Source organism: Zonotrichia albicollis, chromosome 20 (assembly GCF_047830755.1).
Source record: "Zonotrichia albicollis isolate bZonAlb1 chromosome 20, bZonAlb1.hap1, whole genome shotgun sequence".
NCBI classification, from domain to species: domain Eukaryota; kingdom Metazoa; phylum Chordata; class Aves; order Passeriformes; family Passerellidae; genus Zonotrichia; species Zonotrichia albicollis.
The window spans coordinates 12,028,409-12,045,096 of record NC_133838.1 but is presented as its reverse complement, the minus strand read 5'-3'; the positions used below and the strand labels follow the sequence as shown (position 1 = coordinate 12,045,096).

The 16,688-nt window shown below is 60.8% G+C and overlaps 3 protein-coding genes across 12 annotated transcripts; 2 read left to right on the top strand and 1 right to left on the bottom strand.

Moving 5' to 3' along the window:
- Positions 1-173: 173 nt before the first annotated feature.
- PDIK1L (PDLIM1 interacting kinase 1 like) lies at positions 174-7,595 on the bottom strand. Of its 5 annotated transcripts, XM_074555457.1 has the most exons (4): positions 6,195-6,323; positions 4,537-5,361; positions 3,996-4,297; positions 174-1,178 (listed from the first exon to the last, which is right to left on the bottom strand). In XM_074555457.1, exons 3-4 carry the CDS (start codon positions 4,278-4,280, stop codon positions 447-449), a joined length of 1,017 nt encoding a protein of 338 aa, XP_074411558.1. In that variant the 5' UTR covers positions 4,281-4,297; positions 4,537-5,361; positions 6,195-6,323; the 3' UTR covers positions 174-446. The 5 variants fall into 5 exon arrangements, with proteins under 5 accessions (XP_074411558.1, XP_074411556.1, XP_074411559.1 ...); XM_074555455.1 differs by having other exon boundaries at positions 3,996-5,361; XM_074555458.1 differs by lacking the exon at positions 4,537-5,361 and having other exon boundaries at positions 6,195-6,319.
- Positions 7,596-8,665: 1,070 nt separating this feature from the next.
- On the top strand, positions 8,666-12,303 carry TRIM63 (tripartite motif containing 63). Of its 5 annotated transcripts, none has more exons than XM_074555573.1 (9): positions 8,666-8,868; positions 8,968-9,134; positions 10,404-10,569; positions 10,909-11,004; positions 11,141-11,374; positions 11,496-11,518; positions 11,674-11,798; positions 11,886-11,966; positions 12,062-12,303. In XM_074555573.1, the coding sequence occupies exons 1-9, from the start codon at positions 8,710-8,712 to the stop codon at positions 12,073-12,075; spliced, it is 1,065 nt and encodes a 354-aa protein (XP_074411674.1). In that variant the 5' UTR covers positions 8,666-8,709; the 3' UTR covers positions 12,076-12,303. The 5 variants fall into 5 exon arrangements, with proteins under 5 accessions (XP_074411674.1, XP_074411676.1, XP_074411675.1 ...); XM_074555575.1 differs by having other exon boundaries at positions 10,401-10,569; positions 11,889-11,966; positions 12,065-12,303; XM_074555574.1 differs by having other exon boundaries at positions 10,401-10,569; positions 11,889-11,966.
- Positions 12,304-12,449: 146 nt separating this feature from the next.
- SLC30A2 (solute carrier family 30 member 2) lies at positions 12,450-16,580 on the top strand. 2 transcript variants are annotated; one of them, XM_074555570.1, is made up of 8 exons: positions 12,450-13,345; positions 13,480-13,670; positions 13,942-14,088; positions 14,397-14,550; positions 14,631-14,787; positions 15,148-15,253; positions 15,334-15,468; positions 16,199-16,467. In XM_074555570.1, the coding sequence occupies exons 1-8, from the start codon at positions 13,296-13,298 to the stop codon at positions 16,342-16,344; spliced, it is 1,086 nt and encodes a 361-aa protein (XP_074411671.1). In that variant the 5' UTR covers positions 12,450-13,295; the 3' UTR covers positions 16,345-16,467. The 2 variants fall into 2 exon arrangements, with proteins under 2 accessions (XP_074411671.1, XP_074411670.1); XM_074555569.1 differs by having other exon boundaries at positions 13,480-14,088; positions 16,199-16,580.
- Positions 16,581-16,688: the final 108 nt, after the last annotated feature.

Below are 16,688 nucleotides of genomic sequence, written 5' to 3'. Positions count from 1 at the left end.
AATAAATAATAAAGTCATTCAGGCCTGGGGAAGAAGGAGTTTGTCTCACTCACTTTCTTCACCCAGATTTCTAGCAGGCCCCAATCATCCAGACCCACAGCAAATAATTTAAGTGCCACACACTCCCAGTCACTCATATACATAAATATATACACAGACTACATTACAAAGCCTCAAGATTTGCACTGCCAGCATGCAAATCGATTTTTTTCTCCTTTTTTTTTTTCCATGAGAGTTCCTAATACTGACATAGGAAACTGGAATGTGTGGGACACTCCACGAGAGAGTGCTGGAAATCAAGTAGTGTTGGCTCTTGTGCCATGCCCGTGCCAGCGCAGCAGCCCCAGGAACGCCCTCGGGGATTTCACAGCCGGCCAACTCCACATTCCGGTGGGGAATCTCCAAATCTCCAGCAGCCAGGGGCTCAGCACCCCTGCAGGACGCCCTCACGTGTCCCAGCTGCTGTCCCTGAAGGCGATGTTGACCAGGCGCAGCTCCAGCTCGAAGGCGTCGGGCCGGTCCTGCGGGTTGGCCGCCAGCATCTCCTTGATCAGCTGCTTCATCCTGGCGTTCATGGACTTCTTCTTGACGGGGATGAGCAGCTCCATCTTGGGGTTCTCCAGCAGCGCCTCGCCCACGGGCACGATGGCCGCGCCCTGCCGCACGTAGCTGCCCAGCAGCTCCTTCTTGGTCTCGGTGTCCACGAAGGTGATCCTCTCCAGCATGGCCCAGATGATGATGCCCAGGGCGAAGATGTCGGCCTTGGCCGTGTAGTGGCCCTCCCACACCTCGGGGGCCATGTAGAAGTCGGTGCCGCAGGCGGTGGACAGGAAGCACTTGTTGACGCTGACGGGCTCCTCGGCGCTGTGGCCCGAGGCCGAGCACACCTTGCTGAGGCCGAAATCCGCCACCTTCAGCGTGGGCTCGGCGGGCGCGCGGCCCTGCGAGATGAGGATGTTGTCGGGCTTGAGGTCGCGGTGGATGATCTGGTTCTTGTGCAGGAAGGCCAGGGCGCTGCTGAGCTGCAGCATGAAGCTGGTGTTGGTCTTGCGGCTGGGCTTGCGCGACAGCAGGTACTCGTTCATGTCGCCGCCGTCGCAGAAATCCATCACGAACCACAGGTAGTAAGCGCTTCTGGGGTCAAAGGCGATTTCTCCTTTCAGTGAGGTCTCCACGAGCTGCAGTGAGGAGAAGAGGGGATGTGAGTACCTGGGCATGGTGGGAAGGGAAGGGTTGGATGGAGAAGTGCATGGAGTCAGGATCTTCACAGAGAGGGGAAATCTGGGTTAGTTCCACAGCAGGAACTGTTCCCTGGGGGGCTGCAGAGGGCACAGGTGCCCAGAGCAGCTGTGCCTGCCCCTGGCTCCCTGCAAGTGCCCAAGGCCAGGCTGGAGCCGCCTGGCAGAGTGGAAGGTGTCCCTGCCCACGGGAATGAGATGGGGTTTAGGATCCCTTCCAACCCAGACCACTCTGTCTGACCCTCCCCTCAACAATCCAGAGACAAGGTATTGCAGCAGGGGAAAGAAAACACGATGCAAATGTTTTTTATGTAAAAGAGAAAAACAAAATCACAATGTATTTGCCAGCCTCCTTATCTTCCCTGGTGTGGAGCGTATCAAGCTCAGGCTCCTGCCCAGCAGCAGAGCTCGACCCTGATAACAGAGGTTTTAGAGATACCAGTGGCCATTGCCCTCCCATCTGTCCCAGCTGGACAGTGTCCCACCCTGACAAAGCCCGTCCCACCCACTCTGCCAACAGCTCTTCGGGATAAACAAAGTCTCACAAGTAACTCCACAGAGCTGTATTTATCCAGGAGAGATTTTTAAAGCCTGGTCTCCATTCCTGACACATCCATGACTTCCAGCAAGCTAACACAGGGTCCTGAACTCAGGAGAACGCTGATCTGCAGGCACAGCTGAGCACAGAACACCCTTCCCACCATCATTACCCACAGGGTATCTTCAGGAACAGCCAGTTCTTACAGCTGCTCCACACAGAAAGCAAAGTGAAACCTGCAATCATTTTACTAATCCTGTTTACACCACTGCATTTGCCTCTTCAGCTCCTCTGGGGTGGCTCTGGAAGGAAAATCCTGCAATTATTTCTGTTAGTAGTAAACCAATGGATGCTAAATCAAACTGGCTTTCAAAAATGAAGGGGTGTGTTGATACCTAGACAGGCATTCTGAAATGCTTTTAAAAAGTGACCTTTTCTAGAGAAAAATCGTAGTAATTTACAGACATCTTCTTTAACAGTAAATCTATTTTAGAGCTAAAAATTGCCTTATCTAGGGTTTGTAGCCAGGAGCTGTGAGATTAAGGTATCTCAGGAGAGCAGGGAGCCTCCCTTGCCAAGAGGGCACCAACACAGAGTCACAGCAGCTGCACTTGCAGACATTGTGAGAGTTCAGACAACAAAATCCACCCCACATCTGTGCCAGTGGCAAAGCACAGCACACAAGGCTGACTGAGGACTCCAACTCTGCAGATTTGGGTCACTGAGGATCTGCCCAGGCTCCTCACCCACAGCAGCAGCAGCTCAGCTCTGTGCCATGCCCGGGACAGCAGAGGGGCTCTGCCTGCCCCTGGCACAGCCCTGGCACTCAGCTCAGCTCTGTGCCATCCTCGGGACAGCAGAGGGGCTCTGCCTGCCCCTGGCACAGCCCTGGCACTCAGCTCAGCTCTGTGCCATCCCTGGGACAGCAGAGGGGCTCTGCCTGCCCTTGGCACAGCCCAGCTGCCCCACAGTGACCCTGGCACTCAGCTCAGCTCTGCCCTTTGCCCTCCTCCCTGCAGCAGCAAAACAATCCGTGCTGTTGGCACCTGTGCCAGCTGCTCCCAGCACCGCCATGCCAGCCAGAGCTGGGGCCTCTTCCCCACCTTCAGCTCCACCCCAGGGCCTTCAAAGCTCCTCCCTGCACACCTGCCCTCCCTGCAGCTCCAGCCAACCAGGAAGGTGAGGCTCTGACTCCTGCCCCTGTTATTTCAGCCTAATCCTTCCCGGAGAACAAGTCAGGAGCAGCTCCCAGGCCACGGGGAGCTGGCACAGCCAGGGATTCTGTTCTGAGACAGCAGGGTGGCAATGAACACTGAAATATGAACAGCTGGGTAGGGAGAACACAGCAAACACTGAGCAGGCTGTGGCTGTTTGAACCAGGAACACTGATTTCTGCCTGGGGGTGATTTATACTCAGGGCTGCTTCTTGACAAGAGAATTAATTAGATTGTCTTTCAATGTCTTTCCAGAGCTACTTATTCTTCAAACATACACAGCTTCAAACTTAAAAGGGCACTTCCACAGTGATATGTACTCCCTAATTTATACTCTTTGAAGAGATTAACTTAAACAGTTATTTATTAAAAACTAAAACCAGCTCATGACGTGCTACCAATTGATGCTTGTTTCTGAAAGAATTTTGAGTGCTGGCTTCCTATAAATCAAGACACTGATTTGCAAGGCACCCAGGATGGAATTCCTCCAAGCTCTGTCCCAGGACAGGAGTGCTCTTGAACCTGCACCTGCCAAGAACTCCACAGCCTGCACCTGCCCTGGGCTTCCTCAGGTTATCACAGCAGATTTGCACTAAACACAAACTCTGGAGTCTTTCAGAGCAGCACAGCCTCAAACCCAAGATCCAGGTGATTGCTCAGTTTGTTTTTAAAGCTCTCTATTGCATTCTGGGTGTCAGCAATGCACACAATCCCCTGGCCTAGCTGAGCACAGCTCAAACCCCTGGCCTGTCCCACCTCACCCCGTCCCCTTGGCCTCGTGTACCTGCAGATACAGGGAGCAGCTGGAGCCATGGAACCCCAGCTTCAAACCCAAGATCCAGGTGATTGCTCAGATTTTTAAAGGTCTCTATTATCAGGATGTCAGCAATGCACACAATCCCCTGGCCTTGCTGAGCATGGCTCAAACCCCTGGGCTCTCCAACCTCCTTCCCCCCAGCTCAGCATCACCAATTCCTTCCACCCCGTCCCCTCGGCCTCGTGTACCTGCAGATACAGGGAGGAGCTGGAGCCATGGGCCATCTTCTGCACCATGCCATCTTTCTGCAAGATGCACTCCTCCAGGTGAATGACGTTGGGGTGCTGGCTCTTGATACTGCTAAGGGCCCAGAACTCGCGCAGAGCCAGTTCCACGTTCTCGGGAGCGTGGCACCGGATCTTTTTGACGGCCACGCGGGCACAGGTCCTCCTGACGAGCGCTTCGTACACCACACCATAACTGCCACGACCAACCTCCCGAATTAGATCGTACTTAGGCTGGCTACTCACCATCTTCAAGAGCAAAGGTTCTGGGGAAGGGGGAGAAACCCACACAGCTAAAGCTTAGGCACAGGAGCCGGGCTGTATTTCCCCCCCTAGGGGCTGGCCTGCCCAGACCCCGCCGGTAACGGGGGCTCAGAACGTTCCAGAAGCTCCTCCATAAACCTGCACCTGCCTGCCACGGACCAGGTGGAAGTGAAATCACATCTTTTTGTTGGTTACAATTTCAAATACAGCCCGGCGTGTTCAAGGTGGCAGCAATTCAAACCTAGACTGGGACGGTGCCGAGCCAGGGCTCTGGAGAGCGCTCCTGCTCCTCTGCCTCAGCGTCCTCCGTGAGCATCTGCAGGAACAGCAGCACGCTGGCATGCTCCCCATCCAGCCCGGAGAGCACAGCAGGTCCCAGCTGAACCCCTGCCTGGGCTGCAATCTTAATTAAACTGCCTTTTTGTGCGCGTGGCTGCAGGAGCAAACGTTTCTGTTACAATTGTTTTACTCAGACAAGAGAAAGCTTCAATCGCTCCCCATTTGTCTTTTGAGGTGACTGGTTTTTCACCAAGCCTCCTCTGCATGAGGGATCTACAGCTATGAAAGGTTAAAAAGGATAGCTGATTGCAGAAGTTTGCGCCCAGCATCTAGCTTTCACTTTTGCTCAACAGAGCAAGGACAAAAGTTAAGTTATTGCTCTGGAAGTAAAACAAGAGACACACACACACACAAAAAAAAGGAGGGAAAAAAAAAAGCCACCAAACCCTGCTGCAGATTTATGACCCTCCCTGCACGCTGCCCTACAGGATTACAAACCAAACACCAGCACCAGCTTCACACAACCAAACCAAAACAGGACACTGACTAGAGACAGCAATAAAATAAAATAAAAAAAAAAAAAACAAAAAACCGAGCTTGACTAGCCAAGGATCACTGGTCAAACAGAATGAAACGCAAAAGTAAATAAATAAATAAAATCCCACTGATAGATCAGAACTACAATAGCTTTAAGACAGCCAGTGATAAAGGTAATTCGCTTTATGTCAGGCAATAAGGACCACATTGAAACGGCCTGTTATTAGTAGGAAGATTTCAAGTATTTCCACTGCTTTAGGCAATTTTTTTTTGAAAAAAAATAAAAAAAAAGAAAAAGAGAGAGAAAAAAGGTATCATCAGTCTCAGGCAATGCTAGAGCAATATTTTAACCTTTCAGCAAAGCTGTGCGAGGGACATTGACAGTAAGGATTTGAACCGAGATGTGCCGTGGGTGAGGAACGCGGGAAGGGCCGGGGCTGCACCTGCAGCAGGGCTGGAGCTCCGGGTCAGAGCCCGAACACCGAGATCTGAGGGACAACAAGGGCCGGAGCCTCAATTTCCCATCGGCACCGAGATCCGAGGGGCCAACAAGGGCAGGAGCTGTAATTTGTAATTTCCCAGCAGCCAAACGGCTCCAGGGCAAACACCGCGTTCCTCCAGCACAGCACAGCGGGTTCCGAGCGGGCACACACCGCCCCTGTACCGGGAGCTGTTCCCGAGCCCCGGGGCCGCCCCTGGCCCCGCTCCGGCCCGCGGTGCTGCGGGGCCCCGGGGCCGGCCCGGCCGAGCGGACACCGGGCCGGGCAGCGCCGCCCGCCGCGTTAATTTATATCATTAGATCAATATAAATATATAGAGAATGTAGGTAATTAATACAGGTAATATAAACGCACCCCTCCCGCTCGGCGCGGCCGCACCGGGCCCCCACCTGTGAAGGGAAGCACCGGCGCACCGCTCGCCCCACAGCGGGGATGATACCGGCCCGCTGGGCCCTGCCCGCTGCAGTGGACACCGACCCCACCCCGCCCAACCTGCAGCGCGGATCCCGCCCGCTCCAACCCCCGGGGACCGGGAGGACAGGGGCCGGCCCCGGGCCGAGCCGGGCCGGAGCAGCCGCGTTACCTCAGCGCCACCGCCGCCGCCGCCCGGCCGCCATCTTAGGGCTGCGCTGCGCCCGCCCGCCTTCCTCAGCGCGGCCACGCCCACGCCGCCACGCCCACTGAGAGGGCACGCCCATCCCATGCACGCTGCCCTGTGATTGGTCAGATCAGGGGGCGGGGCGAGAGCGTGGGTAATGTTTAATTACATGAATTAATCTATTAATTACTGACATTTCTGTTTATGAATTTGGAAGGGATTGGTGCCTGTGAGGGTGGGCAGGCCCTGGCACAGGTGCCCAGAGCAGCCGTGGCTGCCCCTGGATCCCTGGCAATGCCCCAGGCCAGGCTGGACAGTGAGGCTGGAGCAGCCTGGGACAGTTTGTGGCGTTCCTGCCATGGCAGGGGTGGCACTGGATGAGCTTTAGGGTCCTTCCAAAACAAACAGTTCTGGGACGCTGTGATTTACTGCTTGGCGTCCAGAAAAAAAAAATCAGTACAGCTCCTCTCGCCCTTGTTGTGCTCTGTCTTGGTGTGACAGTGACAGAAGAGCCGTTCTGTTCTGTTCCCTGTTCTGTGCCGTGGTTCCCTTTCCTCCTCAGGCTGCAGGGCTGGAAGTGCCCCCCATGCCCGGGAGCCCTGGCACAGGCCCTGCTGTCTCCCCAACCATTGCAAAGCCACCCCAGGGACATTTTGGGAGAGGCCGCCCACTGCCCAGAGCCCTGCGAAGCCAAGCAGAGGGAGACCCATCCCTGCAGCGGGCTCTGTGGGGTTAATTGGGAAGGATCCCGGCGTGATTAATGCCCTGGGTCCTGCCTAAGCTGTCCCAAGCCAATTAGGGGCCAACAAGCCCCTTGTGGGTTGGGAAAGCTGCTTAGGGCATTACACCCCCTCGGTTCCTGTGAATCCCCTTAACCGAGTCCAGAAGCAATTAATTAATCAATGTCACCCGGGCAGGGCCGGGTCGTGTCTGGGTCCGGGCAGGGTCCGAGCCCAGCCAGCCCCGTTTGCTGCCAGGGCCTCGCTGGCAGAGCCCCAAGTGCCCGGACAGGAACGATTTTGCAAGATGTGCCCGGCGGGTCTGGGCACAGTCACTCGCTGCACACGTGAGCCAGCGAGGAAGGAGCCCAAAACAGCTGAGGAACTGTCCTGGAGGGAACAGGGGGGTCAGTGCACCCCGAAACAGCTGAGAGGCTGCTCACCCTGCCCCACACTGTCCCCCCCTGGTGCCCCCTGTGCCAGGGGTAGGGTTACCAGTGCAGTGCAGCTGCCAGCTCTCCCTGGGGCCAGCCCTGGCCCTGCCCAGCCAGCTGGCACCGTGTCAGGGCTGCTGGCAGCCAGGGCTCTGCTCACCCTTTGCCCCCACGGCCGTTTCTGGGTCAGCTCTTGAACCCCAGCAGCGAGGCCAGCTGTGCCAGGGCTGTGCCATCCCTGTGCCATAGCTGTGCCAGGGCTGTGCCATCCCTGTGCCATGGTTGTGCCAGGGCTGTGCCAGGGCTATGGCAGGGCTGTGCCATAGCTGTGCCATAGCTGTGCCAGGGCTGTGCCATCCCTGTGCCAGGGCTGTGCCAGGGCTATGGCAGGGTTGTGCCATCCCTGTGCCATCCCTGTGCCAGGGCTGTGCCATCCCTGTGCCAGGGCTGTGCCATGGCTGTGGCCTGGCTGTGCCAGGGCTGTGCCAGGGCTATGGCAGGGCTGTGCCATGGCTGTGCCAGGGCTATGGCAGGGCTGTGCCATGGCTGTGGCCTGGCTGTGCCATAGCTGTGCCAGGGCTCTGGGGCACAGCCTGAGCAGCCCCCACTGGGCCTGGGCTCATCGAGGAGCCCCCCAGCCCTGTGCCAGTGCCAGGCACGGGGTCTGTGTGCCCCCAGAGCTGCCTCTCCCCTCCTGGCACTCAGGGAACCACAGTGAGATGTTGGCACATCACATCGTTCATGTTTTGGGGTGGGCAAAGGGACAAACTGTACAAACCCCCCCCCGTGCCGCAGCTGGGCCAGCTCTGACAGATTTCTGGAACTGCCACCACCATGTCCCAATGCCCCCGGGGCTGTGTGTGCCCCCCTTGTCCCCAGGAGGATGTTTGGGGTCCCCTTTGGTTCGATGCCTGGCCCTGTTTATCCCGATGTCCCCCTTGTCCCCAGGAGGATGTTTGGGGTCCCTTTGGAGCCGTGCCTGGCCCTGTTTACCCCGATGTCCCCCTTGTCCCCAGGGTGATGTTTGGGGTCCCCTTTGGTTCGATGCCTGGCCCTGTTTACCCCGATGTCCCCAGGCTGATGTTTGGGGTCCCCTTTGGTTCGATGCCTGGCCCTGTTTACCCCGCAGCAGCGCCGGCCCGGGCACGTCCGCGGCACGGGCGGGCAGCGCCGCCTGGACAGGCTGTGCCCGTCTTGTTTACCGGCCCTTCCCGGCCCGGCCCGGGTGTCAGGTGCTGTCCCGGGACACCCGACACCGCGGCGGCCGCGTGACACCGGGGCACCGATAAATAGCGGGGCGGGGGGCGCCGGCAGCGAGAGCACCGCGAGCGGAGCACGGCCGAGCCCATGGAGTTCCAAGCGGGGATCCTGCACGATGGCAGCGCCATGGAGAGCCTGGAGAAGCAGCTCATCTGCCCCATCTGCCTGGAGATGTTCAGCAAGCCCGTGGTGATCCTGCCCTGCCAGCACAACCTGTGCCGCAAGTGCGCCAACGACGTGTTCCAGGTGAGCGGGGTCTCTGTGCCGGGCTGGGGACAGCGAGGGACACTGAGGGACACAGAGGGACACTGAGGGACCCTCCCCGCGTTCGTGTCCCCCCGGCAGGCCGCCAACCCGTACTGGCAGAGCCGGGGCACTCTGATCTCGGGGGGCCGGTTCCGGTGCCCCTCGTGCCGCCACGAGGTGCTGCTGGACCGCCACGGCGTCTACGGGCTGCAGAGGAACCTGCTGGTGGAGAACATCATCGACATCTACAAGCAGGAGTGCTCCAGGTGGGCGCCGGGGCTGTGGGGACACGGGGGTGGCCCTGCCATGTCCCAGCAGCAGCACTGAGACCCCAAGAGATCACCCTGGGCGCCTTTCTGCTCAGTGATCCCTGATTCGGATCTTTTCCTGACTCAAATCTCCCTCCCTCGACCAAAATCTTCTTCTCCAGACCCAAAACTTCCTCCTTGGATCCAAAATTTCCTCCCTGAACCCAAAACTTCCTCCCTGGACCCAAAACTTCTTCCCCCAGGCCAATTCTGCCCAGCAGTTAGTGCCCCTGGCTGTCCCAGGGGATGGCCGGTCCCTGGGGGCTGTGGCACGTCCTGCTGTCCCCGTGCTCCTGCTGGAACATTCGGGGGCAGATAAGAGGTGTGGGGAAGGAACGCAGGCCCTGCTGTGACAGCAGGCACCGGGGCTGATAAGGGGGACAGGGATGGTTTGGGGGGCCCAGTGGGGACAAGGATGGAGCTGGGGGGGGACAGAGGGGTCACAGGCTCTTAAGGCAGAGCGGTGGCCCCGGCCAAATCCCCTGGGTCGCTGTAAATATTGTGTGAGAGCCATGGGGACGGGGACGATGGCACGTGGCAGGTGGCCGGGGGGGCCGGGGGGCCCAGGGCTGTCCGTGTGTCACAGCTCTGCCTTGTCCCCCTGTCCCTCCTCGCTGTGCATGGCACGATTGAGCTGCAGCCCCTGTCTGGGAGCCCCTGGGGCTTTCTGGGTGTCCCCACCCCGGTCACACGATGGTGACAATAAATCCGGGCAGCACAGGGCTAAAATTAGGCACTGGTGCAGCGCCTCTGGATCGCAGCCCCCCCGTCCCCAGTGCCACCCTGCCATGGTGCCCTAAACTGGGACACACAGGGGCTGGCGGCTCCCAGAGGGGACCTGTGGGATTGTGCCAGGTCCCCTCTTTCCCAGGGACCTGATTTTGGGGTGACAGAGGGGGTGTCACCATGGTGGGGGTGAGGCTGAAATGGGGACACCGTGGTGGCAGGGCTGTCCCTGTAGGGGGGACAGGGATCATCACAGGTGACATCCACATCACCATGGTGTGGATGCCACCATGGTGGGGACATCACCCTGGTGTGGCTGTCACCATGATGGGGACATCACCCTGGTGGGGACATCACCCTGGTGTGGATGTCACTATGATAGGGACATCACCCTGGTGTGGATGTCACCATTATGGGAACATACCCTGGTGTGGCTGTCACCCTGGTGTGGCTGTCACCATGCTGGGGACGTCACCGAGGCTGTGCCACCCTCTCCAGCAGGCCCCTGAAGAAGGGGGAGCACCCCATGTGCAAGGAGCACGAGGACGAGCGCATCAACATCTACTGCGTCACCTGCGAGGTGCCCACCTGCTCCATGTGCAAGGTCTTTGGTGCCCACAAGGACTGCGAGGTGGCCCCTCTGGAAAGCGTCTTCCAGGGACAGAAGGTGCCCTGAGGGGGGACCCGGGGGGGCTCAGGGCCATGTGCTGAGCTGGGACAGTGACAAATAACTCTGGGGATGGCTCACGGGGTATTAATAGCCCGCGGGTGACTTCGCCCAGGAGACAGGCTATATTTAGAATATTCAGAGCAACTGTGGTTGGTTGGGATGTGGGGGAGCAGAGCTGGGATGAGCAAAGCCCAGCTGGGCATTGGGACAGGTTCCTGTTCCCAAAGGAGTTAAAATGTGGGGAAGCAGAGCTGGGATGAGCAATGCCCAGCTGGGCATTGGGACAGGTTCCTGTCCTCAAAGGAGTTAAAACTTCTCCTCTCTGTCACTCACCAGACTGAGCTGAACAACTGCATCTCCATGCTGGTGGCGGGGAACGACCGGATCCAGACCATCATCTCCCAGCTGGAGGATTCCTGCCAGAGCACCGAGGTGAGGAAAGAGGGAAGGAACCCCCAAAACCTGGGGGTGAAACCCCAGCGGGGCACGGTGTGGAGCCCACGGAGCAGGGATGCTGCAGGCGCCGGAGGGACGCACGGGTGCCATCGCTTGTCCCTTGTCCCCGCAGGAGAACAGCGAGGCGGCCAAGAGGGAGCTGTGCGCTCGCTTTGACGCGCTGGCGGCGCTGCTGGAGGAGAAGAAGGCGGAGCTGCTGCAGCGCATCAGCCGCGAGCAGGCGGACAAGACCGCCTTCATCCAGAGCCTCATCTGCCAGTACAAGGAGCAGCTGGAGAAGTCCAGCCGCCTGGTGGAGACGGCCATCCAGGCAGCCGAGGAGACCGGGGGGGCCGCCTTCCTCATGGTGAGACCCCCAGACCCGCCCCAGTGTGGGGTCCCACTGTTGGGGACAGCCTGGTGGTTGCTGTGCCTTCACTCACCTCCTCCTTCCTCTTCTCTTCCTCCTCCTCCTTCTCTCTCCACAGAACGCCAAGCAGCTCATAAAAACGTAAGTGCTCAAACCGGGGCAATCTCCTCAATCCGAGCCCTATGGGCAGGATTTGGGGAGTGGGGGCTGCTCTGAGCCCCTGCCCTGCTGCCCCCCGGCCCCCAGCCCAGGGAGGGCACAGGGACACCCACACCCATCCGTGCTCTCCTGCCCAGGATCGTGGAGGCCTCCAAGGGCGCTCGCCTGGACAAGATCGAGCAGGGCTACGAGAGCATGGACGCCTTCTCGGTGAGCCTGGAGCACCTCAGCGAGGCCGTGCACGCCCTGGACTTCGACCCTGGTAATGCAGCCCCCAGACCCCCCTCGCCTGGTGGCACCCTCTGCTCCTCCCGGTGCCTCCCACTGACCCCTGCCCGCTTGTTTGCAGCAGAGGAAGATGAGGAGTACTTTGATGGGGAGGAGGAAGAGGAGGTGGAAGAGAACGCGGCGCCCGAGAGGACAGTGATGGGTAAGGGCTGAGCCCACGTCCCCAGGAGACCCCAGCACCCACGGGGCAGCTCTGGGGGCCTGGGCTCTCCTTCCTCACCCCATCCTCTCCCTCGGCAGCTTCCCTGTAGCCGCAGCAGCGTTGGGACGGGCACGGGATGTCCGGCGACGCCTTCGGGATGGGGGGGACACGGGGCAGGGCCCGGCAGCCTGGCGAGCCGGCCCTGCTCCAGCACAGGACACTTTTCTATACGGGTGCAAACGGGACAATTCCGCACGTTTTGTAATTCCCTTGTTTTGTATATAATTGTCACGCATTTGGAATTTGTGTATTTTGTAAAGAAAAACCGCTGCTTCGAGTGGTTCTTTCCTTGCTCGCCTCTCGCTCTCGGCTCACTGTGGGTACCGGGGGTGGCTTTGCCAGGCTGGTGCCATCAGAGTGTCCCTGCCAGCACCCGGCGTGGCACAGGGACACCTCGGGTCCAGCTCATCATTTCCAGCCTCATTAGCACCTCTGGCAGCGCTGGCAGCCGCTCCTGGCCGCCCGCCCTGGGTATGACAGGTTGGCACCCGGCAGGATTTATCTCCTGGGGATGGGGTGTCCTGTCCAGGGCTTGCTCTGGGCCTGGAGAGGTGGCACAGGGGGGCTGAGGGTGCTCCAGGCTGGGCCAGCCCCCAAAATGGGGATGGTGTGGGCAGCGAGGTGCTGGTTTGCTGCTGAGGAATGCACCTGGGGTGAAATGCATTGGCTGAGCTCAGAAATGCACCTGGGGTGAAAAAATACACCATAAATTCTAATACACATCCTAAATGCAAAAGTACCCCATTAATGCTTTTCTCCTGCAAAACCATGCGTCCTGCTCAGAGGGGAAACCAAGGCAGGACCCAGAGCTGAGCCACGAGGGCAATTAGCCCAGGGTAATTAACGCTGCTCAGCCAGGACAGGGGCAGGAGCCTCTGCTTTGGGGGGGTCCAGGTAAATCCATCACCCAGATGGATCCAAACTGGGGGGTTCCAAAGCAGAGATGGGGGGTCACCGTGTGCCTTGGAGGGGACATGGGGCCGTTCCATCCCGCTCTGCCCCCAGCCCGGGTCTGTGCAGCCCCTGGGGACACTCGGGGTGGGGGTTCCACATTAATCCCCCCCCCAGCAGCAGCACAGCCCCCGGCTGGCCGGAGAGGGGCCCTGCCCGGGGCAGGCCCCGCGGGCGCTTTGCAGCCGGCCTGGCCGTCCCTCCTCCAGCCGGGATTTGCACACGAATCCCGGCTCTTCACACGAGCCAAGGCCACCGGCTGCCACCAGCGCCGGGGTCACCGCGCCGAGCCCCGGCCGCAGCGGGAGGAGGAGGAGGATGGCGGGCGGCGATGAGAAGCGGCGCCTGCTGAGCGAGGGCAGCGGCGGGTACGGGGGTGCCGGGGGGCTGGGGGTGCTGTGCCCCCTCTGCTCTGCGGTCCCGAGCGGGGTCTGGGGGGGACCGGGCTGGGGGCAGCGCTCGGGGTGCGCCCGAAGCCCCCCAGCCCCAGGCTTGGCCGCAGGTGCTCCGTGGGGAAGGACGGACAGAGCGCGGCGCACGGACAGGAGCCCGCGCTGGAGCTGGGCACGCGGCGTGGGCAGCACTGCCACACGCGGGGACACGGCGCCCACCCCGGGCAGCAGCAGCGGGCACGGAGGAAGCTCTACCTGGCGGCTGGCATCTGCCTCTTCTTCATGGTGGGGGAGGCCGTGGGTGAGTGCGGGGGGCCGGCTCCTTTGGGGTACCCGGGGGTCGCCCCAGGGCCCCTCTTGTCCTGGTTCCGCCCTGAGGGAGCGGCCACAGCTCCCTGCTGGCTTTGTGTGGGTCAGGACACCCAGTGGGACCCGCCTGTGGCTCGGGGTGAGCTGAGCTGTGCCCAGCTCGGGGCAGGACCCTGCCGTGTCCCCCGATGTCCCCCGATGTGTCTGCAGGCGGGTACCTGGCACACAGCCTGGCCATGTCCCCCAATGTCCCGTGTCCACAGGCGGGTACCTGGCACACAGCCTGGCCATCCTGACGGATGCTGCCCACCTGCTGACGGACTTTGCCAGCATCATGATCAGTCTCTTTGCCCTCTGGGTGTCCTCACGGCCCCCCACCAAAACCATGAACTTCGGCTGGCACCGGGCAGGTAACACGGTGGCACCACCCCAGGGTGACATCAGAGCACCCCAAGGTGCCCTCCCCGTGTGGAACAGGGGCGCTGGGGTGCCCTGAGGGGCCTGAGGAGCCCTGGTAAAGTCCTGGCACCGTGAACAAGGCAGGGCAGAGGCGCTGCCAGCCCTGTGCAAGGAGCACCCCAGGGATGGTGCTGGGTGCCCATACTGTGCCCAGCATTGCTGTGGATCGGTGCTGGGTGCCCATACTGTGCCCAGCATCACCAGGGATGGTGCTGGGGGTGGCAGGGCAGTGTGACAGCCTTTGGGGGTCTCTCCGCAGAGATCCTGGGCGCTCTGCTCTCCGTGCTCTCCATCTGGGTGGTGACGGGGGTCCTGGTTTACCTGGGGGCGCAGCGCCTGCTCTCGGGGGACTACGACATCGAGGGTGGGGTCATGCTCATCACCTCCGCCTGCGCCGTGGCCGTCAACATCGTGTAGGTGCCACCACACTGTCCCAGTGTCCCCTCCCTGAGCCTGCTGGCCCCCGGGGGTGTCACCAGTGCCCTGCCCGCAGGATGGGGCTGGCTCTGCACCAGACAGGCCACGGGCACAGCCACGGGGCGGGCGGCGAGCAGCCCAACGCCAGCGTCCGAGCCGCCTTCGTGCACGTCCTGGGGGACCTGCTGCAGAGCCTCGGCGTGCTCATCGCCTCCTACATCATCTTCTTCAAGGTCTGAGGGGCTGGGGGCTAATAGGGTGCTGGGGGCAAACAGGGTGCTGGGGACAAACAGGGTCTGGGGGTAAACAGGGGGCTGGGGTCAAACAAGGTCTAGGGGCAAAGGGGGTTTGGGGGTAAAGGGGATGACTGGGGCAAAGGGGGTGCTGGGGGAAAAGGGGGTCTGGGGGCAAAAGGGGTGCTGGAGGCACAGAGGATGATGGGGGCAAATGGGATCTGGGGACACGGACACAAACAGCTGTGGCCAGCACAGGGTGGTACAACCAGGACCGTGTGCCCGCCCCACCGGTCCCAATGGGGGTTTGGGGTGCAGTGATGGTGCCCCGGGGGTCTCACCCCTGTCCCCCCTCCCCAGCCCGAGTACAAGTATGTGGATCCCATCTGCACCTTCCTGTTCTCGGCGCTGGTGCTGGGCACGACGCTGACCATCCTCCGGGACGTGCTGCTGGTGCTCATGGAGGGTAGGGACCCCCAAGGTGGGGACAGGGGCACCCAGGGGTGCCTTGAGCCCGTCCCTGCAGCCCCCCGGCTCTGCCCACAGGGACCCCCAAGGGGATGGATTTCAACGCCGTGCGGGACACGCTGCTGGCGGTGCGGGGCGTGGAGGCCGTGCACAGCCTGCACATCTGGGCGCTGACCGCGGCACAGCCGCTGCTGGCGGTGCACATCGCCATCAGTGAGTGCCACAGCACGGGGACAGGGGGGACAGAGCCACCAGGGAGTGCCATGGGGGGACAGGGCATCAGGGAGGGTCACAACACAGAAACAGGGCTGCCACAGCCGCTGCTGGCGGTGCACATCGCCATCAGTGAGTGCCACAGCACAGGGACAGGGGGGACAGAGCCACCAGGGAGTGCCATGGGGGGACAGGGCATCAGGGAGGGTCACAATGTGGAGATAGGGCTGTCACAGCCGCTGCTCTCCAGGTACATCGCCATCAGTGAGTGCCACAATAGGGGGACGGGGGGGACAGAGCCATCTGTGGGTGTCACAGTGCAGGGACAGGGGGGACAGAGCCACCAGGGAGTGTCACAACACGGGGACAGGGGACAGAGCCATCAGTGAGTGCCACAACACGGGGACAGGACCATCTGTGGGTGTCACAGTGCGGGGACAGGGGGGATAGAGCCATCAGTGAGTGTTGCAGGGAGGGGACAGGGGGGACAAGGAGCGTCACAGCAGGGAGACAGAGCCATCTGTGGGTGCCACAGCACAGGGGACAGGGCTGCCAGAGCCACCAGTGAATGTCCCTATAGCGGGACAGAGCACCACTGAGTGTCACTACAGGGAGGACAGGGGTGCCAGAGCCGATGCTCTCGGCGCATGTCACCCTCAGTGAGTGTGACAACGGGCAGGCAGGGCCGGGGCTCCCCGCACCCCCACATCCCCACCTTTCCCCCCCTCAGACGCGGCCGCCAGCGCGCAGGAGGTGCTGGAGGAGGCGAGCTCGCGGCTGCAGGGCGCCTTCCGCTTCCACAGCACCACCATCCAGGTGGAGAGCTACTCCGAGGAGATGCGGGACTGCCGGGAGTGCCAGCCCCCCCGCGACTGACCCCCGGCACCTTCCATGTGCGGCAAATAAAGCAGAGCACACGGGGCTGTGTGTGCGGGGGGATGCTGGGCCCGGCTTTATCTCCGCTATCTGCAGCAGCCAAGGACACACCCAGAGCGGCTGTTGGAGGCACCTAACATTCCGTATTTCCGTCCAGCTGGGAGGAAAGCCAGCTGGAACACCCTTTTCCCTTCTCTGGGGAGTGCTGCTGGGCAATGGGGGGTGCTGGGCTGCCCAGGGCCTGCGGGGGACGCAGCTGGAGCCAGGCAGGGAGGTCACACACGGCTCTTATCGCTCCTCTGTTTGCTCTCGGGAAGGTGAAGGACTCTCCCTCCCCGCAGGGC